Raw genomic sequence first — 23,212 nt, 5'->3', positions numbered from 1 at the left:
GATTTCTCTCCTGCGTGGGCGCGATGGCTGCTTGGGCTCGGACAAGAGCTCCTCGTCAGAGGAGCGCTCATAGTCAATGTCATCCCAGACGCCCTCTTCATCAAGAGGATCTTCTGCAATGATGTCGGCCCACGTGAGCTCGGGAGGCGGCGCGGGAGGCTTTAGGTTTTCCAAGTCTTCAACCCTAGACTTGTTTACAGGATCGCCCTGGAGATGCAAGAGCAGAGCAAGAATTTCCGGGATCCATCTGGATGAGCGTTTGGACAGTTCCTTGAGGCGGTCGGACAGAGCTTCGGCGAGATCTTCTCGATTCAGGACAAAGAACTTTTCGACCAGACCGTCGCAGCTTGACTGGACGTCAAACTGGTTTACGCGCTGCCATTGCTGGGAGCGCAGACCGCGTAGAAAAACGTCCCTTGAGCGCTTGACTCTGCGGGCGTTGGCCTGGCTACGGTGAGTTTCGAATTGAATCCGAGTCAGAGCGGATGGCAGACCTGATGGGAAGTACCGGCTACCGTGGCAAAGAGATCAGCGCCGATGGTGTTTATGGTGGCCGAGTGAGCCATGGGCTGCGGTCGTGTTCATGGTGTTGAGTGTTGACGGGGGACGCGCACGCGTCGCACAGCCGTGAGGCAGGCAAGGTTGTGAGGGCAGCCAATCAGGGCGAGGCGGCGAGCTGGCGGATAGGAGCAGCCTTTCGGATCCTGTGCAATACATACAGATACCCAACACCAGTCTCCGTCTGGTCGCCCTCTACACCATGGCTCTGCCCCGGGGCCTGCGCGCCCTCGCCGCAATCACGCTGGTGCTCTTCGTCGTCGTCCTCTACCAAATATTCTCCGGGTCAACGCCCAAGTTATCGCTACCAACCACCGATTCCAAGACGGACAAGTGGACCCACGATCCCCAGAGCGAGGGTAAGCCGCCAGCTCCCCTGCGTCGTCCCATCTAACGCTCCTCAGTGTCTGGCGAACCTGTCGGCGTCCTGCGACGAGTTGAAGGAAACAACTATGCCCCCGACAACCCCAACTCGGACCGCATCAACGCCACCATCCTTTCGCTGGTGCGCAATTCGGAGCTCGACGAGATATTGCAATCGATGCGTGACTTGGAGAGGACCTGGAACTCCAAGTTCAACTACCCATGGACGTTCCTGAACGACGTGCCATTCACCGAGGAATTCAAGCGCAAGACCAAGGCCGCCACCAAGGCCGAGGTGCGCTATGGTACGAGATACACTTTCTTCGAATTGGGAGCGATTGCTAATCGCTACTGCTGCAGAGCTCGTGCCCAAGGAGCACTGGGACGTCCCCGCCTGGATCAACATGGACCTGTTCCAAGAGTCGGCGCAGGTGCTCAAGGAGCAGGACGTGCAGTACGCCGAAAAGCTCTCATACCACCAAATGTGCCGCTGGAACAGCGGCATGTTCTACAAGCACCCGGCGCTGCAAAACTACCGCTACTACTGGCGGGTAGAGCCGCACGTCCACTTCTTCTGCGACGTCGACTACGACGTGTTCCGGTACATGCAGGACAACAACAAGACGTACGGCTTCACGGTCAACATTTACGACTCGCCGCAGAGCATCGCGACGCTGTGGCCCGAGACGCTCAAGTTCCTGGCCTCGGACGACCACGCCCGCTACCTGCACCCCAACAACGCCATGGACTGGCTGACGGACGCCAAGCGCCGCGAGGAGCACAACCTGCTGGCCAACGGCTACAGCACCTGCCACTTTTGGAGCAACTTTGAGATTGGCGACATGAACTTTTGGCGCAGTAAGCAGTACGACGAGTTCTTCCAGCACCTAGACCGCTCGGGCGGCTTCTTTTACGAGCGCTGGGGCGACGCCCCCGTGCATTCGATTGCCCTCGGCATGTTTGAGGACAAGAGCAAGATTCATTGGTACGTGTCTTCTCTGTTGCACATCACACATGTCTTTTTGTATTTCACGAGTGAGACTGGCTGACTGACGCCCCTACGTCATGCAACAGGTTCCGCGACATTGGCTACCAACACATCCCTTACTTCAACTGCCCCAACTCTCCCAAGTGCAAGGGCTGCAACGCCGGCAAGTTCACCGACGGCGAGGCCTGGCTGAACAAGGAAGACTGCCGCCCCAACTGGTTCAAGTACGTCGGTATGGATTAGACGTTGACGGAAAGCTCTTGTGGGTAATGAAAAGACTGCGATGTGTTGGCGCCGCGTGAACGAGCGAGAGAACAAGCAAGAGGCATGAGCGAGGAGAACAAGCAAGACGAATGTGAGAGGAAGACAAAGAGAAGGCGCGACCTGAGAATGGATGCGACGCAGAGCACTACCATCTTTCCACTGCAACTTGGCCGACGACGATTATATCACGACTTCCTTGGACGGCAGGGTGGGGATCCGGGATATGGGGGAATATGAATACCATTAAACGACTATAACACCCATAAAAAATTCAATACAATCTTCCGCAAAACTTGATTCGACGCCTCCACGAGCGTGGAAATTCAGAGCGTCGTGGCTGCCGCCGACCGAACGCGAGAGTCTTTGCAGTCTCCCAAATCCCAATCGGAGCATCACCCTGTCATGGCATATTTTCGGTTTCTAGCAGCGGCCCATCTACCTCATCCCTTGGGAGATTTGTTTTTGGAACGCGCCGTGCCGCGCTGGCTGGATGGGATGGGATGGGACGCGCAGGGATGTCTGCGAGCGTCTCGTCGGGCATCAACAACCTCCTACTGTGCGGACCACCACCTCGTCCGCTGCCCTGTGCCGCGGCCAACATGGCACCGCCACATTTCGGTTCCTTGAGTGGACGGCGAGGCAGCGCAGGGGTGCGGTCAACGGGAGGGAGGGAGTAGGGCGGGGGGAAGGCAGAGAGCGGTGGGCGGCGGGCGGTGTCTCTACCAGATCGCTGTCCTTTTGCGCTCAACACTTGCTTGGAATTCTTCCACTCTACCACTTCACGGGTGGGGAGGGAGAAAAGGAGAAAGCAAGGCGATGGGACGGTATGGCGTGAATGATGCTTGCTATTAAAACATATCTGTGCTATAATGCCTTTGCTCTACAATATCGGACAATGCCATCATGCTAGATGCTCGCTCGCTCGCTCGCTTGCTTGCTTGCGCTATGTCATGCTATACAAACACGATACAAGATCGCCGCGACTACCCGCCCGCTTCACTCCTCGAGCTCACTCCTAGGTATGTACTTGAGTGGTTGAGCAACGCGCAAGCGCTTAAGCGACCCAGCGCTTGCCGTAGCTGCCCCACGGGTTGCCGCCGTAGTAGCTGAAGCCGTTGGCCTGGGTGCGAGTGGTGCGTTAGTGAGGTTTACTTTGTCCGTGTGTGATCGATTGGGCCGATGGAGGGAGAGGAGAAAAGAAGAGGGAAAGGGAGAGCAGAAGGAAAGATTGGTCGCGGTCAGGGAAATGCTGGCGGCGGGGCGGGTCGGGACGCGCGAGACGAGATGAGACGAAACGAAACGAAACCCATCCCTGTGGGCAGGGGTGCGCATGGTGGTGGTGGTGATGCTGTTGGACTTTCTATATGCCACACGCACACGCGTTTCAAGTGTTTTGTTTCGTTTTGCTCCTCGCGCTCCAAAGCACCACATCAAAAAAGCAAAATGCTCAACTCACCGGCGTAGGGGTGGGGGTGCTGCCAGAGGCGCCAGGGGTGCTGCCAACGGCGGGCGTCGCAACGGGGGTCGAGACCTTGTTGGCGGCGGAGGCGGTGCCCGAGGCAAAGGGGCTGATGGGGGTGACGCCGGGGTAGAAGGAGGCGGGGAGCGTGGGGATGGGGATCGAGGCCGTGGTGCCAAAGTCGGTGCTCAGGTCCTCGGCCATGGTCGAGGCTTCGTAGCCCTCGGGGGCCGACGAGATGACCGACGTCACGGCGCTGTAGGAGGACGAGCCGCTCTTCTTCAGGCATCCGCCGCTGCCGTACGCCGATTGGCACTTGTTCTCCAGCACGTCGCCTTCTTCTGTGCGGGTGTTAGTGGGCTGGTGAAGGAGAAGGGGAGGGGGAAAGGGCACGCACCCGTCCACATGGCAAAGTCCTCAATGGTGATGTCGGTGCAGGGGGCACCGTCGGCGCAGATGACCTTGATGGGGCCGCGCTCCTCGCCGTTGGCGGCAGTGCCCTTCCAGTTGGTAAAGGTGATGTTGCTGAGCTGGACGCCGTCGCCGTCGGCCGCGTCCATGGACGACCAGTACTGGTCAATGTCGAGCGAGTAGGCGTTGGAGCGGCCGATGAAGTTTTCAAACACGACGTTCTTGACCGTGCCGCTGCCGCCATTGCTCTTGATCATCATCATCTGGTTCGAGTTGTACGTGTACACGTTGCGGTACAGCACGTTGGAAATGTCCGTGTCTTCGGCCAGCGAGCCGAACGCGCAGCCGCCGCTCCAGTTGCAATAGACGTTTTCGACGAGGATGTTCGTGGACGGGGACTGCTGGGAATTAGAATGGTCCTGGACGTGATTGGGTTGAAATTACCTTGATGGTCACACACTCATCCTTGTTGGTCACCATGACATCGTGGACCCAAATGTTGGTGCTCCAAATGTCAAAACCGTCGAGACCGCCAGAGTTACCACCACGGACCGCCATGTTGTACAGCTCGCCATTCTCGCACGTGTCGAGCGAAATGTGGAAAGCAGGAGAGTCAACCAGGACAATGTCGTGGACGGAAAAGTCGGTCGTCTCGTAGAAGCGCAGCAGGCGCGGTCCGCTGAGGGAGCCCGACTTGTGGAACTCGTAGCCGTTGCCCTGGATGGCTCCCGCGCCGGTGCTGGAGAAGACCTCGACGTCGGACGTGTGTTCGATGAAGATCATGTTGCCGCCATCCTTGCCCGTCCGGTAGATGGTGCCGTCGAGCTGCAGCGCCCACGCCGAACCGCCGCTCAGCTCGACCCAGGTCGACATGGCATAGTCGCCCTCGGGAATCACGACGACACCACCAGTCTTGCACGCCGCGTGGGCAGAGGCCAAGGGAGCGCCGAGGTCGGTGCTCTTGTCGGCTTTGGCGCCGTAATCAGTGACATCGCACGTCTTGGTCGATTTCTTGGACGAGACGCTGGTCTTGGGACCAACGGAGCCCGACAATTGTCCCACGGCCAGCGAGGGGACAAGAGCCAGGGCCGCAACGAGCGTGGTGGTGAAGGAACGCATCTTGAGCACTGCTCGAGAAAAGGAATGACGACAGAGACTGCAAAGGAGAGTTGGGCCAAGGACAAGGAAAGAGAAAAGGCGGCAGCGGCGCAAGGCCGCATCATATATTACAACTAGGGAACCATTTTCAGACGGAGGCGGGGCGTGCAAAAGAGCGGGACGTCTGCTCTTCGGAACAGTGCGAACAGAGCCGCCTGTGGAGAGGTGGTGGTGCTGCGTCTCATGCAGTCAGTGGCTACGGGCAGCAGATGAGCAGGGAGGCCCGCCGCGCAACGTGCATTTCTTACAGGCTCGGCATCTGGCAGCCTTTGCGGGCGATCCAACCACGGTTCGAGCGTAGCGGCACGGCGGCCATCATGGTTGTATAGATGAGGAAGAGGGAGAGCGGCCGACGTGTTGTTGACGGCAAAAGAGCCGACGTTCGGTTATTTCAGGGGCCATGATCCCGTCCAATCCTCCGGCGGCATGCCTGAACAACATCCTCGACGACGACGACAACCGCACCGGCCCTGCAACCTTGAGCAAAGGTCCATCAAGCAAAGCCAAGCTCCACGGGAAAAACCTTGAGCAAAATCCTCGCCGAACCGTCTTCAAGACTCATGACATTTGCCTCTTCACAGCGCTCCTTGACGATCCCGATTTTGCACCGCAAATCCACCTCTTTTGTCACACCATACGCGTCAGGCCTGCTGCACAAAAGCTCGCTTGCTCTCGAGGCCTGTTGAAACAACGACATCTGACGCTCTCCTTTTGCGCGCTTACCAGAAGAATGCTTGCGCTTCCTCCTGGTTGCCCTCGAAAGCTCCGTCCGGACGCATTTGGAAGATTCTCCTGATGTCTCCCCGCTATTTCTTCCGCCTTTGAATGCGCTGCGCTCTGTTTATGGAACATGAATCGGATCTCGCACCATGATCTGCATGCTGTGTTGCGGGGAGCATTCGTGTGGGTCTCCTATTCTTTAACTTCGCTTATAGATGTCTGCGCGCCTATGCAGCACTACAGGGAGCATTCAAGGAGCTGGTAAGTATCATGATGAGATGTTGGTAAAGGTCTTTGCGCATCATCACAGGGAGCATTCGAGGGCGCTGCACTCGTGGGTATGGTGAAATTCAAAGTCCTGTTGCGCGACTACAGGGAGCATTCAAGCGTACGCCGCTTTTGGACATGGAAGAGTTCCAAGTCCTTTCGCATCATCACAAGGAGCATTCGAGCGCGCGCTGCCTACAGATATGCAAAAATCCCAAGTCCTTTCGCGCGATCACAGGGAGCATTCGAGCGCACGTGCATTATCACGTGATGGTGTCAGTCACCGTACCTATATAAGACTCCCTCTCAACAGCCTGGGCTACACGATAACTCCTCATGACTACGCAAGTCCAAACTCTAAGACTTGCATTATACAGCTTTGTGACTTGTGTTTGTGGCTTTGTTTGTGCGCTCGTTCACTCCTTGGGTCTACAGCGGGACTTCCATGTCAAACTGAATAGTGATGTCTTTCCATTGTTTGCTGGCGATGAGAATAGGCATCGTCAACCTTTTATACACGCGCACACCGCGCTAGCCAGCTCAGTTGCGCTATGAATCGGGACTCAGGTGACTATCGAATTTCGCAGCCTGGACGAGTATAAAAGTCAGTCCTTTTCTCCCTCTTCGTGCTTTCTCCCCATAGAATCTGCACTTCTGCTCCAGCTCTTCTGCACGATGATTGCCTGACTGAAAGCGAAGAGTCTACAGACTGCGATTCACTTGTCTTGTCCCCCTGGTCAGCTCCAAAGGTGCTTCAAACATTCCCCAATCCGTCATTTATTTGGCATTATATTTTCATCAAATGACAACAGTGTACAACCTCTGAGTCTTGCAACAAAGAATTCCACCATCAACACCAGCCGCACCCCCTTTGAACCAGGGAGCGGAGTGCCTGAGGCTAGGTGACCAGTAATCCGGCATTGCTCCAACAACCGCAAAAGTATGTCTTTGCAAATGAAAGTGATTCAGCAAGTGAAGTCTCCATCGCTGTCTCGAAGCCAAGAAGACTTTGGCACTTTGCTGCTTGCACACTCGATACCTTAACATACCTGCTGCCTTTTATACTCCTAGCCCCTGACGATGTTCGCAGAAGCGCGTGACCACGAAGGCTCCCGTGAGTCACGGACAAGCTGAGCCGGGCTGAATGGGCAGGTATAAAAGCCCTCCTCCACCTCCTTCATTCCTTTTCTCTCTTTAACTCGCCGCACCTGTTCAGTGCCTCGACAAATGAGCACCGGATGGACTGTCTCTTCGAGGCCCTGCGCGCGAACCTGACTTGCAGTGGATCGCCATACTTTGTCTTGCTTCCCGGCTGCAGCTCTCTCCTAATACCTTTTTCTAACAAGTCCGCGTTATTTGAAGACGGTGCGTGGTTCTGGGAAAGCATGATGGTGAGCGTCGATATTAAGTCGCGCTCTACTGCAGGCTCTGGCAGATAGGGGACGAGAAGTCTGCAAAAGCTTGAGGTCCTCGGCAGCCCAGGCAACCGAGAAAGTGAAGTGGTGTTTAAAAGCGGACACCAAGACAGTATAGTCTGTCTATATGATTTCGATCGGCTCTCTTCATAAGAGGCCAAGAGGACTGCAGTGTCGAGCAGAAGGAGCTTCGGAGTGGCGGGTTTATATACCTTCAGTAGCGCAGGGACCCAGGCAGATGACTGATCAAGCGGCACATGGAAGGGAAGGAGCCGGTCAGGCCGTCACGCCCTCAGCCCCATCATATCACAAGCCTTGGCTTATAGTTCAGTCATCCATCAAACAATGCATAGACTTTTCCACCATCAATGCTATACAACACCACGCAACGCCGCATCGTATCAACAACGTATGAACAGACTCCCCATCCTGACACACTCTCTCCTCCACAATCTCCTACACAGCAGCAGCTCCACCACCACCCGACCCACCAACCCACCACTCCCGCAACCTCCTCGCCTCCCTCCTCTCCTGATCTCCGTACTCGACCGGCGGCCCGTGGCACTCCTCCCTCGCGGCGCCGCTCTCGGGATTGTATTTGCCGTGATCGAGGTCGGCTGCGACCTGGTCCTTTGCTTTGCCTTTGTTCTGCGCATTCGTGCCATTGGCTTGCGTGTCTGTGGTGTCGTTGTTTGAAGCGTCGTCATCCATGCCCTCAACCAAGCCCGTCAGGTCGCCCCACAGCCCGCTCATCGTGTCGGCCCAGATGGGCCGCAGCGAGTCCATGATGTTAGAGCGGCGCTTGTTGCTGCTCTTGTCTTTTTCTTTGCCTTCGCCCTTTTCTCCCTCCTTCTCTTTGACCTCGTCGTACGGCAGCTCCACCACCTCTCCGTTTGCGTCACCATTCTTCTGCGTCTGGCTCGAGCCCTTGCCATATCGGAAAACACACCACGCGCTTTCATCGCTACTCTGCAAGCCCACCTTGCCCTTGCGGCTTATGGGCTTGAAGTTGCGCAGGAGCACCGCGTCACCCACATCGCACTCGGGAAGGACGGCCTTCCAAGGGCGGAAGACCTGAACGAAGATGGTCATTGGTTTTGAGCCGTCGTCTCCGTTGGCGACCAAGTCGACGCTCTCGTCTGCGATGCGGAAGGAGGTAAAGTAGTCCTTTGGTCCAGACTTCGCGCGCTCAGGAGCCTTGGTAGCGCGCGTGCAAACGGCGAGGACGTCGATTTGGGCTTGCGAGTTGAGGTGGTGGAAAACAGAGGACAGCGGCGTGAAATAGCCGAGGGAGGTACGGGTGCCTTGACTTTGGGCGAAGGTTGAGCGCTGGGACAAATCTGCTTGCGAGGACTCGTAGAGACGGACACGCTCGGAGAAGGTAGGCGAAGGTGATTTGGCTTCCTCGATAGGGCGAACTGAAAAGGTTGGCGAGGGGGAATGGTCACGATGGAGGGGCTCGACCAAGGTGGTATCACCCATTGTTGTGTCGGCATGCTCTTCATGTGGGCTTGCAGGCTCTGTGATCTTGAGATCTTGCGTCTTTGCCTTGACTTGGGTTAGATCAATTTCCTCAGCCACATGGCTGATTTGTGTCAGTCGAGGAGTTGGCGGCAAGGTCTGTTCCATGTGAGTTCCTGGGAATGAAGAGGGGACGTAAGTAGTTTGTTGGCTTGGGTCGGGCGTGAGAAGGCTTTCTTGCGCAGGCCTTTGAGCGGAGTGGATGCTGGCAGCAGCCTCTGCAAGAGTATCGGAGTCTTTGGTAGAAACTACCAGACCGTCCTCCATTGGGACATCGACATCTTGACGAGTTTCCACACTAGGAGCAGCCATTGCTGTCGCCTCTTGAGCCACAGGAGAGGAGCGCTCCACCACGGGCCGTACAGTCGACGCAGTGCTGGGCGACCTCACGGGCGACGAAGTTTTCTTTCGCGTCTCATCGTCTTGCATTTGCGCAGTATCAAAAGCCGGAATGTCATCTTCACGGGGAGGAGACGAGGTCATCCTATTTTCAAACTGGGTAGAGTACGGCGCTTGAGAGGTCTGCAAAGCCCGCATCGTGCTCGGATCGTCAATCAGCATCGAAGAATGGGCCGGTTGCTTCTTTGGACTGGGATGCACATGTTCGGGCAGTGGGGAAGACGATCGAACAAAGTTGCGCACCATGTCGCGAAAGTTTTCCCGGGCTGGACTGCTAGTACCAGCGAATTGAGACAGCTCGGACTGTGCCCTTGAAGACTGCTCCGCTGGCGGGAGGGACCTTTGAGTTTTCCTCTGTTGAGGTGTCTTTTCGGAAGCCTGGGACTGCGCTCTCAAAGACTGCTCAACTTCTGGCAATTCGAGGCTTTCAATCGTAGTGACGGGCGGCTTTTGAGGGGACAGCTCGTTCTGTGCACGAGATGGTCTTTGTGATAGCTCTTCAATCGGTCTTTGTGACAAATCTTCCAGAAGCTGGCTAGTAAAGGGACTGGAGTAGCGTTCATGCTCCCAGTTTTGACGGCGGGCTTCCTCGACAGCCGGAGGTGATGACCTCTGAGCGGGGACCTGGAGAGGCTGCTGTGACAGCTCCTCCAGGACTTGCGTTGTGGTTGGTGTCGAGTAGCGCTCGTTGTCTTCCAAAGTCTTCGGATCCGCTTCAGAAGGTGGCAACGATGGCCTTTGAGTTGACACAGTTGCCGTCGAATCCCATTCACATTCCGAGTCCTTGATTTCTTTCCGCCGCCTGCGATTTGAGACACGGTCTGCGATCGAGGACGCCTGGGAAGCAGGAGGAACGGCGCGAGAGCGTCGCGGAGTGCTTCCAACCTGGGACAGAGCGTCAATATCTGAAAATGGAGTTCTACCGCGCTGCGGGCGTTTGGCAGGACTGAGCGACTGGGAACTTGGCTTCTGCGGTGTTGGCCCTTGCGGTGTTGCTTCGAGCTTTCCAGGCTTTGCTGGGGTCTCTAAGCTGCTTTGAGGTTGTGTCTTGCTACCCAACACCGGGACTGGAGTAGTCTCCTTGGCCGGTACAGCTGTCTCGGCATCGGACTCGTCTTCCTCGGTGTCACTGTCAAGATCAATGATAGTGACCTCGGGCTTGGAGGACTTTGGCGGCGACTCGACTAGAGGCTTCTCGACAACGTGGTTGTCATTCGGCCGCGGCGACGTGGCCACTTGATGAGGAATTGGCGACATCTCGCGATAGTCTTCTGGTGGTGGTCCGAATGATTCTTGGTCATACAGCGGTGCCGGTTCATCCACTGGATCAGAACCCAAATTCGGGGGCATTTCCCAATCATCGACCATTGGAACATAGTCATCAAACGAGAGTGACGGGGGCTCATATTGATCTGCGGTACCCTGGAACACTTGATCTTCATTCGCCGGCAATGCTTTATCCTGCATTTTTGGCGCAGAGTCTGAGGCTAGATCATTGTTCAGGTTGACAGGCTTCTCGTTAGGAGGTTGCAATCCTTTTGGTATCTCATCTTTTGACAAATCAATCTTTTCAACAGGCTCAAGCATGTGCTGAGGCTGATGAAGTGATTGCTCGGGCTCGTCTTGCATGACAACGTCCAGCCGAGTCTCTCTGTCCGTGGGACTCGAATGAGCGGAAAATTCAAAAGTAGTCGCAGCAGGAGCAGCAGTAGCTGATTGCAAAGCATCTTGTTTTCCGGTCTCGGTGGCCAACGCGGTAGGTGCCTCATCGGGAGTGTCAAGGGCCTGAGGCTTGCCGAACCTGGAGAGAGCAGATCCGTCGAGGCCGAATGGGAATGGCTCAGCTGACTCTGGAAATTCCCTGGGACCTAGACCACCGTCGACAAGGTCTTGGCTGTCGATAGGTGGGAGATCTGAAATGACCGAACTTTGCAGTTGGAGTTCCTTGGGGTCCTGCTCTTCTTCGACAAGGGGGAGCCTTTGGTGTTCTTCTGTTTTCTGAACTTCAGGCAGAGGACGCGCATCCATGTACGACGTTGGCTCCTGCGCACTCGTTCCAGGGAACGGAGATGGCAGAGGCAGATTTTTCGAAGACACCGGAGGCAGCTGTGGCGTGGGAGGCGCACGCTCAGCGCCAACTGCCAATGATCTTGGAGTTCGTGGCGGCGTTCTCGTCGCGGTCGAAGTCGAAGGCTCGTCAAAACCCATAGGCCGGAGAAGAGGCGGAGGCATGGTTTGAGTGGCGCCCGCTTGCGAAGTCGGTTCAAAGGAGGATATTTGTTCGCCCCGTTGAGGACTTTCTGCAGGGCCCTCCTTCGGCACCATCCGAGCAGTTTCTACCGGTCCCTGAGCAGCCTGCGTTTCGACGCCCTCTTCGAGCTCACTCTCAGGCTCTTCTTCCTCCTCCGAGTCGACCTCAGTTGGAGTAAGGCTTCGGTCGAGCTCTGTGACTTGTAGCATTCCATTGTCTGAATCCTCTTCCTCATCACTCGATTCAACACCCAGCTGGGTCTGTGGCACCGCCCCAGGTACTAGGAGGGGAGGCTCGTCTTCTTCGGTAGCAGATTCGTCTTCCTCGATGGCCCTGAGCTGCTTCAGAGAGAGCTGCCCTTCGAGTCTGTCCTCTGGTTCACTGGGGAATTCATCGACCTCGGTGTTCTCCTCGGTGTCGCCTTCGACAAAATCAGGCTTGTGGGTCTCGGACAGGAATTGCTGGTCGACTGCTTCTTCTCTTGAAAGCTCAGTCTCTTCTGGTAGGGCTGGGCTAGGCGAGACAGCTTCCGCATGCTCTGCCGCTGGTTCGTGTCCGTGGAATGATTTCGGTGGGGATCCAGCAGCAGCAGGCTTGGGCTGTAAAAACCATCCTGGCAATGTTTCCCGAGGAAGATCCACAGTGGTACTGCCCTCATCCCCGTGGGAGGGAGGGCGCTCAGGGACAAGCTCGTTATTCTCGTCCACTTCTATCGGCGTCTTTGACGATTCAGGGGTGTTGAGACCATCAGCCGCCTGGCTTGCGATTCCGTCCATTTGGGAGGTAGGGCTCATATCTTCCACGGACTCGGCCTCGCCCTTTTCAGGGGACGGCGTCCTGTTGGCATAGGTCCATTTGCCCACATTCATCCAGGACTTCCTCTTCTTCCTTCCCTTACCCTCCACATATCCATCTTCGTCGGCAAAGATATCGCTGCTATCCCGCCTCGATTCAAGTGAGAGCCTTGATCGCTTCAAAAATGCCGGGGAAGACCATGAGCCCATCTTCAGGCCCTCGCCACTGAAGCGTCCGACAATCTTGCTGGGTGTGTTGTAGACCTCCTCTTCAGCCTCTTCGATCTGCCGATCCGGAGTCTGTTCTCCCCGCACATCCAGACTGGCGAGTGCCTCGCCATCGCGCCAGGCTCTCAGACGCAATGCGCGCCGGTATCCGAGCTCCCACTCGACGCTTTTACCCGGCGTCCTCACCACCTCTTCCTCGCCGCTGCTCTGGAGCCATTGCACAGCCGGCCCGAGCCTCAGCACAACCACATCTCCGATTCCCACGCCCGAAGTGGCAACGGCTTCTGCAGCATCGGCAAAAAATTGTACGCGAACTTGGCCACGGCGGCGGCGGAGGCGGAAGTCGGGCTCGGCAAGGAGCAAGGCGCAGGCGCGGGTGCTGGAACTGTACGGCCAGACGAGCGTGACGATTGCGACGATTGACTGCGTGGCGAGCGATGGAAGGCCAGGGTGCAGGGCCGAGATTGGCAGGCGCTTAAGATCTGGGGTATTCGAGGCGGCGGTAGTGTTGAATGCCATGGCGGCTTGCGGCTTGGTGAGACTGTGGCGAAGCTATCGGTATGGAATTGGTGAGGTATTCATGTCTCTTCCGGTGCTCGTCGAGGGATGCGCCGGTAACCACAAGTAATTGTGAGGTGGTTCGTGGAAGTCGCGTCGTGGATTGCTCTGGCGTCACGCGCTACCAGGCGAGGCGACTGGCGGAAGGGCCGAGCCGAGCGGGAAAGCCTACCCGGCGACGTCAACCAAAACCTCAATCACACTCAGACGCGAACGCTTGAATGCTCCCTGTAACCATCCATTATGAGAAAAATTTATCTCTATGTCCAACGTAAAAGGAGCTTGAGGACTCCCCGTCTCCATGTATTCTCACTTAGCAACAGGAGGTCTTGCGATTGGCAATGTCTTCCGTCGCCCATTACAGTATGGCACGACCGCATCACGCATACATTAAGACCGGATACGCTTGAATGCTCCTTAAGATATCCTGTCGCTACAGAAATACCACATTGTTTAAACATCCTCAAACCAGGGATCCATCAAAATCTCCGCCGCTGTTGCCCGAGCAGTCGGCTCAAATCGCAGCATCCTCTGTACAAGCTCGCCCACTTTCCTGATGTCGCGCCGCGAAAGATCCTGCTCTTTCTCCTCGTCAAAATAGACTTCCTCGAGCCAAGTCTGCAGCGTATATCCGGATGGTTCTTCAGGTGGCTTGGCGCGATCCAAGGCAAGCCATTTATCCTGCCAACGATGCGGAAGCTGCTCATCAGCGAGTGTCCCAACCATATCCCGGACATGGCTAGTCCGTGTGAAAAATACATTATCAAAGGGTGGTTGCCCAGTTATAAGCTCGAAGAGCTAAAGAGAAGGTTAGCAATCATCTAGACAATGTTTGCTGTGGAGGTTGCAGCCTTGGTGGACTTTAGGTCAAAGACTTACAAGGCAACCCATACTCCACAGATCAACTCGGTAGTCAATAGGGTCTCCAAATACAACCTCAGGTGGTCGTAAGACGATTGGCGTGCAAACTGTAGCTGGAGGACTTTTGCTCAAGAATGCTTGCCCAAAATCGACGATTTTGATGTTTGTTGACGGTGATAATGGGTAGAGATACTTAGGGAAAAAGGCGGAGCCGACTAAGTATTTAGGAAGTCCAGGCTCCAGTGGGCCACCATCTCTTCTTTTAAACTCTGCACGGCGTATATCACCAAGCTCTTTACAGAAATCTTCCTCGCTTAGGTGATCTAAACATGGAATTGTAAATGCAAGGTTGCGAGTGTGGAGATCTAATATAAGTAAGTAAAAGGAAAAGGGAAACCAGAGAAGAAAGAGGGATCTTACCGCCGTGGGTGATTTCTTGGGTATGCAAGTAGTCCAGGCCAAGTAGAGTCTCCTTCGCAATTCTCTTTGCTTTCTTGCCCGGGAGTCTTTCATCTACAACACACCACGTGACGTAATCTTGCACATTCTGGCCTAAGAGCTCTAATACAACGAAGTCATGACCTCTCACGCAGAACTGATCCAGCATATGAACAAGATTCCGAGACCCTGGATGCTTCGGGAGTTGTGCTGCTATCGCCCGCATAATGTCCAATTGCCGGCTGGGTTCATGTCGGTCAGAGCCCAACACCTTTATGGCTACGTATTTGCCTTCTCTGTAGCCTAGTAAGCGACTTCCTTTTCAGTATGTGGTCGAGTTCCGAAAAAAAAAAACCTCTGGTCCCGCGCAGCCCAAACAGTTGAGTCGCTACCCCAGCATAGCTTGTGGAGGATTTTGTATCTGCCGCCTTTGAATTCATCTCCCAAATGAATCGGGGAAAAGCCTCCAGCTCCATACCGATTGGCCGACTCTGAGTCCGTAAGCACTTCGGCGTAAGGGAAGTCAGTTATGGGCTTTGAACGAGTCGCGCCGAATGAAAAGCAGCGAGAAGTCCGCCGAATGGAAGTCTGATGTTTCAGTAGTCTTTTACTGACCAAGCCAACGACTTTTTGAGCGTTCATGCTCTGGGTTGATTCGAAGAACGTCCTTTGTGTCGAAGGACGGTTCGAGAGGGCTGTATTTATGAAACGCAGCGCGGCAACGAATGCCCCAACAGCCGCGACATGTCCTTGCGAGGCGCGCTTATTAGTCACATCATCACCCCTTGCTTCAGCCAAACCATGTGTGCAATACAAACTTGAGCATCATGTTAAAGCCGCAGCCAAGTGGTGATCGTGAGGCTGATGTGAGGACGCGCAAGGCGGCACGGCAGGCGAGGCAGGGCAAGGCTATCGATAAGGCAGGAATGACGTCACGGAACACTCGGAAGATGGGTAGGTAGGTAGCTTCATCGTGGTGCAAAGCTTCAAATCCTTTGCACCACCTCTCTGCCGCTTAGCAATCAATACCCTTTGCCGACGCCCTAACACTTAAGAAATCCTTCCACTACATGGATCGAGCCCGATGGCCCCAGAAAGCTGGTCGCTCCTTGAACTCGAAGCGCCTTGAGTGCGCCTTTCTTTGACTCGGGTTTGGACAGAGCCCTTTGTTCAACAAACTACGAAATCCTCCAAACACTTCAGCTTCCGGGACGATCAAACCCGGCTGGCCAGTATTCCCGACTTCGACCTGTTCAGACGCTGGAGTAGTGTGCTCTGCCGCTCAAGGTGACGGTCCTTGGTACTGCGGATTTCTTCGCTCAGCGGCGTCAACTTTTTCGTCGTGCGCAGCAAAGCCAGCCATGTCCCGAACGTCACTACCGTCAAGCCAATGGTCAGAACTACGAAGATCCAGAACTTGTCGGAAACTATGAGTCCGTCTGCTGAGGAAAAGTCGAGGAGATTCATGCCGAAAATGGCCGCGACCAAGGACCCAGGAAGAAAGACCAAGGTGATGACGGCTATTGTCTTGGTCATGAACACCTCGCTCTGGCTGCAGAGACTAAACGCCTACATTTATCAGAAAAGCGCTATTCCGATGCGCGGTCCAGCACTTACCAGATTGATCTCATTGCCGATTCGATCGCGAAGCGCTCCGCAGCGTGCGAGCTTTGCATACAAAAGGTCTTCAAGCCCCGAGAGGCCAAGTTCGATATCCGATTGTCTCTGCCGGAACTTCGGATTCTTGGACCTGGAACAAGTGTCGAACATCAACCTAGAAAACCCCTGGTGGATTCTCTGGACAGCGCTGATTGTACGCATCGCCACGTCTAGCGTTTCGTTTGACAGGATGACGTGCCTGGCGACTTCATGGAGCATTTCAAATTTGGTCGCATCGGTAGATCGGTTCTGAAAAGCGCCAGTCAGCCTGGATAGCAGACGGCTTTTGTCTACGTACCTTCTCGACTTGCTCTCGTACCAAGTCTCGCATCTTCCAGAAGGAAAAGTCGTACAGTTCGGAGATGGTCCTGATGAGGAACTCGTGCCAGCCGTAAGGATCGTCCTGGCCAATGGAGCCATTATTGAAAGCATTCTTGACTATTTCCTGGACCGCACTTGGGACATCGATGCCGAGGATGAGGGTTATATCGTCAATCGTGCTCCAGGCGATGTAAAAGCTTGGTTGTAGCCAGCGACTGCTGATACGAGACTTGCCGCCGTTGGGGTCATGCTCTGCTACTTTGATCTTGAAGCACCACCAGGTGTCTTTGACGTTCAGTGAATCTGCCTTTGCTCTGATGGGCGAACCTACCGTGTTCGACATGATTGAGTACATGAAAGACTGTCCGGGATCCGGAGAACCCATTGGAGTCTTTCTGGGACAGCTCCAGGAATTCTTTTTCGACTTCGGGAAGGTCCAATTTGCAGATGCCTTCTCCGGGCTCTTGGAAGCTAGCGAACCTTTGCGGGGTCAGAATGGCTTTCTGCGACGTGAAATACTGACCATAGCCGGAAGTCTGGTCCGCCACGCGAATTTCGAGGCTCGAGGCTCAGAATTCTCGCATCGGAGCTCATTTTGTCAGCTATCGGCTGTCAGCGAGAACGTGCAACAAGTTACCGTGATCAATCTTAGTTTGGCAACATACCTCCAGGGTCGGAAGGATCCATTGGATTTCACGGCACCTGACCTTTGGAGGTTGGCGTTTTTGTAGCTTTTCTCGTCAGGCTGGGCGCAATTATTTCATGCGCTCGGCCGAGTCACAAGGCTGCGAGAAGCGAGGCTGGTTTGGGGGCTGTGTTCTCGTTTGACAGCAGCACACAGCGACCCAAAAGCCTACGTGAAAAGACGTTGCCACGACCTTAGGTAACGATACTGCCTTGAAGCTGATTTACTGTGCCATGGGACACCAACTCATTGCTTCACGGAAAATGGCATACAGCCCCTCACGCAAAAGTCCATCTAAGCCACAAGGGTTTCGCTCACTGCGTTGATGCTCTGGCTTTCAGCCTTGGTCGTACAGTGAGTATGAGAACGGCAATCCTAGGGAGTCTAAAATGCTGACCTACGAGGGTTTTGCGCTTGAGCTTGAATTTGCGGACAATATACTGCTCTAGCTCTGCCTCAGCATGTGATGTTCGTGACACCTTCCGGCCCAGACTCTCAGAGACAGCTTGCTTTTTTTCTTTTCCGAAGCCACGCGTTCAATGCAGTACAGGACTAAGGCTGAAAAGTGGATAATCGTTTGCTATGTGTTGTATTGCACTAGGTCGACTCTGACTTCTAGGAGCCTACCACCTCGCTCCGCACAAAGACGGAGCTATGCTCTTCGCACTTCAAGGAAACCCTGGCTCTATGGCTTCCAAGTCTGCAACTAGACGATTTGGCCCAAGTACTGCTTATGCTGCAGTGTAATGTGTCTGCAGTCAATGCAAAAGCCTCTCGCGACCAATTCGGTGTCACAAAGAACCGCCCTCTCTTCTCAGCCTTGCAGCCTTGCCCTTGGGTCAAAAACTAAGATAAGGGGAGGGCCAGTGGCTCATCTTTCCTGGATCCCGCTGCAGTTCTTCTCCCCGGAATCTTTACTGACCCATCTGTTCAATCAATTACCTGATACGTCTCAGAGACACAAAGAATGGATCCATCAAACCCCCCACGCCCCCCAGCCACAGAGGACTTCACAGTCGGCTGGATATGCGCTCTCTATCTCGAACTCGCCGCCGCTCTTGAAATGCTCGATGAAGAGTACGATGGAGAACCACCAGGTTTTTCGCAATCGTCAACAGACCGCAACTCCTACAGCTTCGGCCGGATCGGAAATCACTTTGTTGTCATCGCTTGCTTGCGAGCTGGCAGCGTTGGGGCTGTCGATGCCGCCCATGTCGCTGCTGCGATGATCACCACTTTTCCCAGCATCAGATTTGGACTCCTTGTGGGCATAGGCGGCGCTATCCCTCGACTGGACCATCGGGGAGATACCATCAGACTCGGCGATGTTGCAATCAGCCAGCCTACGGGGGAAAGTGGAGGCGTGTTCCAGCATGACCTCGTCAAGGCCCTCTCGGACGGTCAGACCGAGAGCAGAGGCTCTCTCAACAAGCCTCCCGCAGTCCTTTTGAGTGCTCTGGAGCTAATGAAAGCTCAACACATACGGGGGCCATCCAAAGTGTCCGACCACTTGAAGCTTTTGTCACCACGGATGCTTGAGCCGGACGAAGGTCCAGGATACGTTCACCAAGGGACAATGAACGACCGACTGTTTGAAGCAAACTATCGACATCTTGGTGGCTCAACCTGCTCTGAGTGCGAGTCCATCGGAGAGGTCACTCGAGAGCCTCGGAATTCAACAAATCCCAAGTTCCACTACGGAGTCATCGCTTCTGGCAATACTCTCTGCAAAGACCCTCAAATCAGGGACCAGATCAAGATACGAGAGCCTGGTTGCATCTGCATCGAGATGGAAGCGGCTGGTCTAATGGACGATTTTCCTTGTCTGGTTATAAGGGGCATCAGTGACTATTCGGACTCTCACAAGAATGACATATGGCAACCATACGCTGCTGCAACCGCTGCAGCTTACGCCAAAGAGCTTCTGGGATATGTACGTGCACAAGATGTTGTCAGGGCAGCGAAGGCCTCTGAAATCATGAATAGTTAGTAAACAACCAGCATGCTTCTCGAGCATTCATTGACTTGGAATTAGTACAAGATGTATTGAACACAGTCAAAGAGAATACTGATTGGACTAAGGTTCATCTTACAGAGCAGCAGATCAAGTCTTGGCTCTCACCACCCGATCCCTCTGTGGAACGTAACGAAGCCCTGGACAAACGCCATCCCGGAACAGGAGCATGGTTTCTTCACAGTGAAGAGCTTTTCTTGTGGAAGCAAACCCCAAATGCTTTCTTATGGCTCCATGGCTTGTCTGGTTCCGGCAAGACCATCTTGAGCTCCGCGCTGACCCAACATTTGGAGCAGGAATGGGATAATCAGCATAAATCACGGGCTGTGATCTATTTCTTTTTCAACTCCAAATCAGCAGATAAATGCAAGCTCAACGACATGTTGAGATCACTCGTTTATCAGCTGTACACAAAAGAGCCGGGGCGATGCGATGCCGTTGCTCGTCTTTTTACAGACTGTCATCACGGATCGTACCGGCCCTCCAGAGCCATGCTTCTCGGTGTTTTGAGATCTTTAATTCAAAACTTTGAAGATGTTCGGATAGTTGTTGATGGGTTGGATCACGTTGAGCCCGCCGAAAACTTGGCCTTGCTTATCAACGATCTTGCGGGCATCCACAAGATGGAGCTTCCGAATCTCCAACTGCTAATCTCCAGCAACAGCCTGGTACATACTATACGATCCAGCGATTTCAGTGGGATGTCGGTCTTCATATCCGATGCTGACATACTTGAAGATATCAAAATACTTTTTCGACTCCAAGACATCGATCAGTGCAAGCTGACGAAAGTCAAAACTTACCCCAGATTCTTACGGCAATCGCTGAAAAGCTTCGTTAAAGGCATGAAGGGAGTGTAAGTTCAAGAGATTCAGTTACGAACCCTAGCATGTAGTAACTTTCCAATAGGTGGCGGCTTTCAGCAATGCGGGTGGTGAAAATTGGCCTTCGTGCTACGATTGAGATTACGACCGAAGAGGATGGTAGTTCTGGACGGGGAAAAAGGCGTCAGTCTGGAAAGCGAAACAACACATTTTTATAAGCGCTTTTATAGCGTTGGTGTTGCTCGGGAAATTGAGGTGTACGAGCGGAGACTGGCACAACAATAGTTTGGAGAAAAGTGCAAAAAGAACTGCGAACAAAAAGAATGTTGAAGGCGCTGCAAATAACAGTGTGCGTTCTGGAGTATGGGTGAAGCCATCTGTAGGCACCTATTACACGGACATTTTAAAGGACGGTGGCTAATTTTGAGCTTCTTGGGAGCAAATAGATTAGCTTAGCTAGGTAGATGGTGATCATTTATTTTAGACCTCCGTCCGACAGTCAGTTTGTATGAGAGCGGTATGTTGAGTAGGTCTTTGGATAACTATCGGATTTTGAGAAGCTTTTTCAAACCAGTTTTTGCGTGCGTCTGAGAAACAAGAAACAAGAAAAACTGATTCTTTGCCGGCAGTGACCATAGGATAATTCTCTAATCTACCGGCTTGAGGGTCTTACGGTGGAAGGGGGAGCTCTGCAACAGATCGACCGTGTTTTTCAAGTATTCCGCGGTAATGATGTGAGACTCGCTGCTACTCGCAATCTTGGTCACAATGCTGACAGTATTCTTGATCTGCAGGACGTTTCCAAATCATCAGCCTCCGGTCCGCAACCGCACACGCGGAAGACAATGCCTGGGAGGGCATAAGATGTCACGTACCTGTCGTCCGTTCAATGGCATTTCTGCGAGAGTCTTGAGACCCTCTTCGTTGATGTCGACTTCAATGCCTTTGGACTTCTGGGCACTCCTGAGAAACGTATCCCATATCTTCAAACGAGCAGCGGCATCGAGACTCGGGTATTGAAGCGAAAGATGGATTCGACCTGGTAACACGCAATACGTCAGCGAACAGGACCAAAGGGAATCGGACCAGGTCACACCAACTTTGGAAAGCTTCGTCAATCACATCTGCCTGGTTCGTCGTAAGGAGTAGGAAACCCTGGTAGTATTCCAACTCTCGAAGGAAGACCGAAACAATTGCGTTCCGTTCAATGTCTGTGATCGTCCGCTGGGCCAAGAAGACGTCTGCTTCGTCAAGAAGTAGCACAGCTTTCCAGTGGCTGGCGAGCTTGAGAATGTCGGACAGCCGCTCGTGGATCTGTGTGGCCTCGTGGCCGAGAGCACCACTCGAGACGGAGTAGAGGGGCATCTTTGCCGTTTCAGCAATGGCCTCGGCTGTGAGCGTCTTTCCAGAACCAGGGGGTCCGAAAAGCAGTCCAATAAGGCCTTTGCCTTTGCCCTTGACGAAATCGTCGAAAGTCGAAGCTCCTTTGCTGTGAGCAACGACAAGCTTGTAGATGACCTCCTTGAGCGACTTTTCCATGACAAGCGAATCGAAAATGGCGCTGTAACAGACCCAAAAGTTAGTGCCTGATTTTAGTCACGAGAGGAATCGGAAAGCTTGGGTGATATACTCATTCCATTCGATATCTGACACGTTGTCGACCGAGAACGCACCTGGACGCCAATCAGCTAAAGTCACTCCTCGCGGTAGGGATCGCGACTTACCCCATTTGCCTTCTCGGAGACTGTACCCAAACAAGATCCCGGAAACGAGCAGCATTTGCTCCTCAGTTAATTCCACCTCCTTGGTTGCCAGCGACTTCTCTGGGGATGCAGAGGGTGAAGAAAAGCTAGAGTCACTGTCGTAGTCGAAAGGGAAGCATGGTGGCGGTATTGGTGGAAAGGATGGCGACCGGGGGCGTTTGATGGCCTCATCGTTGCTTTTGCTAGCGTCTTGAAGCAATGCCTCCAGAACTCCACGCCTCTGAGAGACATTAGATGTTGAAGTTCAGGGGGGAGTCGCATTTGAGTTACCTCGTCGTTCGTTGTCAAATCTGACAACCATACTCTGGAATACTTGCGAAGACCCTTGATCTGTCTTGATCGGGGCATGATGCAGTTTGCAGGCTGCATCTTTCGCATCATCTTAGGGTCAACCATGACTCGCCCGCTGAACTACGGATGGAAAGTTAGCAACTGGCAACGCGACAGATTCTCTTCGACAGAAACTCACTGGATAATGCTCCACCTTGTCGTAGACCTCAGCAAGCGCTGCTCCGTCGTGTTCCCGATGCTGGAACTGCGGCTTCCAAAACTTGAGTGCTTTGGCGCTCCGCCCTCTGACGCGTTGCATGACGGCCTCGCGTTGGGGATGGAACTTCAAAGGGACGTACGGAAGGTCCCGAATCAGCTTTAGCCCCGTGAACAGCGGAATTTGCAGCGTCTGTTTGACGTTTCCGACTTTGGTCCCATCCCAAACAATGTTCTCCGCTTTCATGATGAGCATAACCCCTTCTTGCGTTTGTTCGACGTTGTGGCTTCGCACACTCCACATGCTATCGGAATCGAGCGCATCCTTGCCAACAACTAGGCAATCTGGAGGTAGAAGGGTCCAAAGATACTCGAAAGTGATGGAGTGGGGAATGAGCGAAGGCAGAATGGGGATCATCTCTTCATAATGGCTTGCAATGAACTTCAAGGACGAGTCAATTTCGAAGATTCCCGTGTGGTCTTCGACGCTTCTGTAATGATCGGCGAGGATTTCGAGCTCGGGGCGAGCCCAGAACAGAAACTTGGGGTCGAGCTTTGATGAAAGAATTGAACGTCAGCAACTTTAACCTGGGTTACGAGGATGAGCCCCTCAGCATTTGTAAATAGAGACTTACCTCGGTCTTCTCGCTCTCTGTCAAACTAAAGCCCTCCGCTCCTCGGAAAATCTGTCGCAAAGCGTTTCGAAGTACTGCGCCCGAGATGATCAAGACTGTCGTGAAGCTCGTCATATCTTCCGAGTAGTCGCGACGAACAAAGATGACGCATTTTCTGTGCTTCTTCGACTCC

The 23,212-nt window shown here is 54.0% G+C and overlaps 8 protein-coding genes across 8 annotated transcripts; 2 read left to right on the top strand and 6 right to left on the bottom strand.

Annotated features, from left to right (window-relative positions):
• Positions 1-198: 198 nt before the first annotated feature.
• On the bottom strand, positions 199-582 carry BKA78DRAFT_345837 (uncharacterized protein; the record flags this gene model as incomplete). Its single annotated transcript, XM_066890507.1, has 2 exons — positions 495-582; positions 199-444 (listed from the first exon to the last, which is right to left on the bottom strand). Coding segments are annotated over exons 1-2 (318 nt in total), but the record flags the coding sequence as incomplete, so codon positions are not given.
• A 178-nt stretch (positions 583-760) lies between these two features.
• BKA78DRAFT_332833 (glycolipid 2-alpha-mannosyltransferase-domain-containing protein) lies at positions 761-2,152 on the top strand (the record flags this gene model as incomplete). Its single annotated transcript, XM_066890021.1, has 4 exons — positions 761-917; positions 963-1,226; positions 1,282-1,906; positions 1,996-2,152. The coding sequence occupies 4 exons, from the start codon at positions 761-763 to the stop codon at positions 2,150-2,152; spliced, it is 1,203 nt and encodes a 400-aa protein (XP_066740915.1).
• A 1,468-nt stretch (positions 2,153-3,620) lies between these two features.
• On the bottom strand, positions 3,621-5,162 carry BKA78DRAFT_332832 (pectin lyase fold/virulence factor; the record flags this gene model as incomplete). The annotated part of the gene is made up of 3 exons (XM_066890020.1): positions 3,621-3,973; positions 4,030-4,441; positions 4,488-5,162. The coding sequence occupies 3 exons, from the start codon at positions 5,160-5,162 to the stop codon at positions 3,621-3,623; spliced, it is 1,440 nt and encodes a 479-aa protein (XP_066740914.1).
• A 2,876-nt stretch (positions 5,163-8,038) lies between these two features.
• Positions 8,039-13,561, bottom strand: BKA78DRAFT_182245 (uncharacterized protein). The gene has a single exon (XM_066883435.1). It carries the CDS (start codon positions 13,313-13,315, stop codon positions 8,060-8,062), a length of 5,256 nt encoding a protein of 1,751 aa, XP_066740913.1. The 5' UTR covers positions 13,316-13,561; the 3' UTR covers positions 8,039-8,059.
• A 246-nt stretch (positions 13,562-13,807) lies between these two features.
• Positions 13,808-15,295, bottom strand: BKA78DRAFT_255585 (serine protein kinase; the record flags this gene model as incomplete). Its single annotated transcript, XM_066885009.1, has 4 exons — positions 13,808-14,152; positions 14,234-14,580; positions 14,636-14,895; positions 15,009-15,295. The coding sequence occupies 4 exons, from the start codon at positions 15,293-15,295 to the stop codon at positions 13,808-13,810; spliced, it is 1,239 nt and encodes a 412-aa protein (XP_066740912.1).
• A 311-nt stretch (positions 15,296-15,606) lies between these two features.
• On the bottom strand, positions 15,607-17,554 carry BKA78DRAFT_321260 (uncharacterized protein). Its single transcript, XM_066889008.1, has 6 exons — positions 17,299-17,554; positions 17,157-17,235; positions 16,965-17,113; positions 16,611-16,918; positions 16,271-16,561; positions 15,607-16,222 (listed from the first exon to the last, which is right to left on the bottom strand). The coding sequence occupies exons 1-6, from the start codon at positions 17,318-17,320 to the stop codon at positions 15,869-15,871; spliced, it is 1,203 nt and encodes a 400-aa protein (XP_066740911.1). The 5' UTR covers positions 17,321-17,554; the 3' UTR covers positions 15,607-15,868.
• Positions 17,555-18,172: 618 nt separating this feature from the next.
• On the top strand, positions 18,173-20,404 carry BKA78DRAFT_182140 (nucleoside phosphorylase domain-containing protein). The gene is made up of 4 exons (XM_066883433.1): positions 18,173-19,303; positions 19,354-20,000; positions 20,071-20,188; positions 20,242-20,404. The coding sequence occupies exons 1-3, from the start codon at positions 18,286-18,288 to the stop codon at positions 20,116-20,118; spliced, it is 1,713 nt and encodes a 570-aa protein (XP_066740910.1). The 5' UTR covers positions 18,173-18,285; the 3' UTR covers positions 20,119-20,188; positions 20,242-20,404.
• A 474-nt stretch (positions 20,405-20,878) lies between these two features.
• On the bottom strand, positions 20,879-22,910 carry BKA78DRAFT_182127 (P-loop containing nucleoside triphosphate hydrolase protein). Its single transcript, XM_066883432.1, has 6 exons — positions 22,389-22,910; positions 22,190-22,330; positions 21,881-22,139; positions 21,787-21,829; positions 21,257-21,717; positions 20,879-21,195 (listed from the first exon to the last, which is right to left on the bottom strand). Exons 1-6 carry the CDS (start codon positions 22,821-22,823, stop codon positions 20,966-20,968), a joined length of 1,569 nt encoding a protein of 522 aa, XP_066740909.1. The 5' UTR covers positions 22,824-22,910; the 3' UTR covers positions 20,879-20,965.
• Between the last annotated feature and the right edge of the window lie 302 nt (positions 22,911-23,212).

Source organism: Phyllosticta capitalensis, assembly GCF_038381095.1.
Source record: "Phyllosticta capitalensis strain CBS 128856 chromosome Unknown BKA78scaffold_9, whole genome shotgun sequence".
In the NCBI taxonomy this organism is placed as follows: domain Eukaryota; kingdom Fungi; phylum Ascomycota; class Dothideomycetes; order Botryosphaeriales; family Phyllostictaceae; genus Phyllosticta; species Phyllosticta capitalensis.
The sequence above is the reverse complement of the archived record's forward strand: the minus strand, read 5'-3'. Positions and strand labels throughout refer to the sequence as shown.

Excerpts from the sequence above, each read along its gene's own strand:
- BKA78DRAFT_182245 (XM_066883435.1), bottom strand. The coding sequence starts at position 13,315 with ATGGCATTCAACACTACCGCCGCCTCGAATACCCCAGATCTTAAGCGC.
- BKA78DRAFT_321260 (XM_066889008.1), bottom strand. The coding sequence starts at position 17,320 with ATGGATCCTTCCGACCCTGGAG. Across the intron at positions 17,236-17,298 it reads GGATCCTTCCGACCCTGGAG|CTGACAAAATGAGCTCCGAT; the intron begins GTATGTTGCCAA and ends GACAGCCGATAG. Across the intron at positions 16,223-16,270 it reads TCGGCAATGAGATCAATCTG|GCGTTTAGTCTCTGCAGCCA; the intron begins GTAAGTGCTGGA and ends TGATAAATGTAG.
- BKA78DRAFT_182140 (XM_066883433.1), top strand. The coding sequence starts at position 18,286 with ATGGATCCATCAAACCCCCCACGCCCCCCAGCCACAGAGGACTTCACA. Across the intron at positions 19,304-19,353 it reads GGCCTCTGAAATCATGAATA|TACAAGATGTATTGAACACA; the intron begins GTTAGTAAACAA and ends ACTTGGAATTAG. Across the intron at positions 20,001-20,070 it reads TAATCTCCAGCAACAGCCTG|ATATCAAAATACTTTTTCGA; the intron begins GTACATACTATA and ends ACATACTTGAAG.
- BKA78DRAFT_182127 (XM_066883432.1), bottom strand. The coding sequence starts at position 22,823 with ATGATCCCCATTCTGCCTTCGCTCATTCCCCACTCCATCACTTTCGAG. Across the intron at positions 22,331-22,388 it reads ACAAGGTGGAGCATTATCCA|TTCAGCGGGCGAGTCATGGT; the intron begins GTGAGTTTCTGT and ends TTCCATCCGTAG. Across the intron at positions 21,718-21,786 it reads TCAGATATCGAATGGAATGA|CGCCATTTTCGATTCGCTTG; the intron begins GTATATCACCCA and ends GGTCTGTTACAG.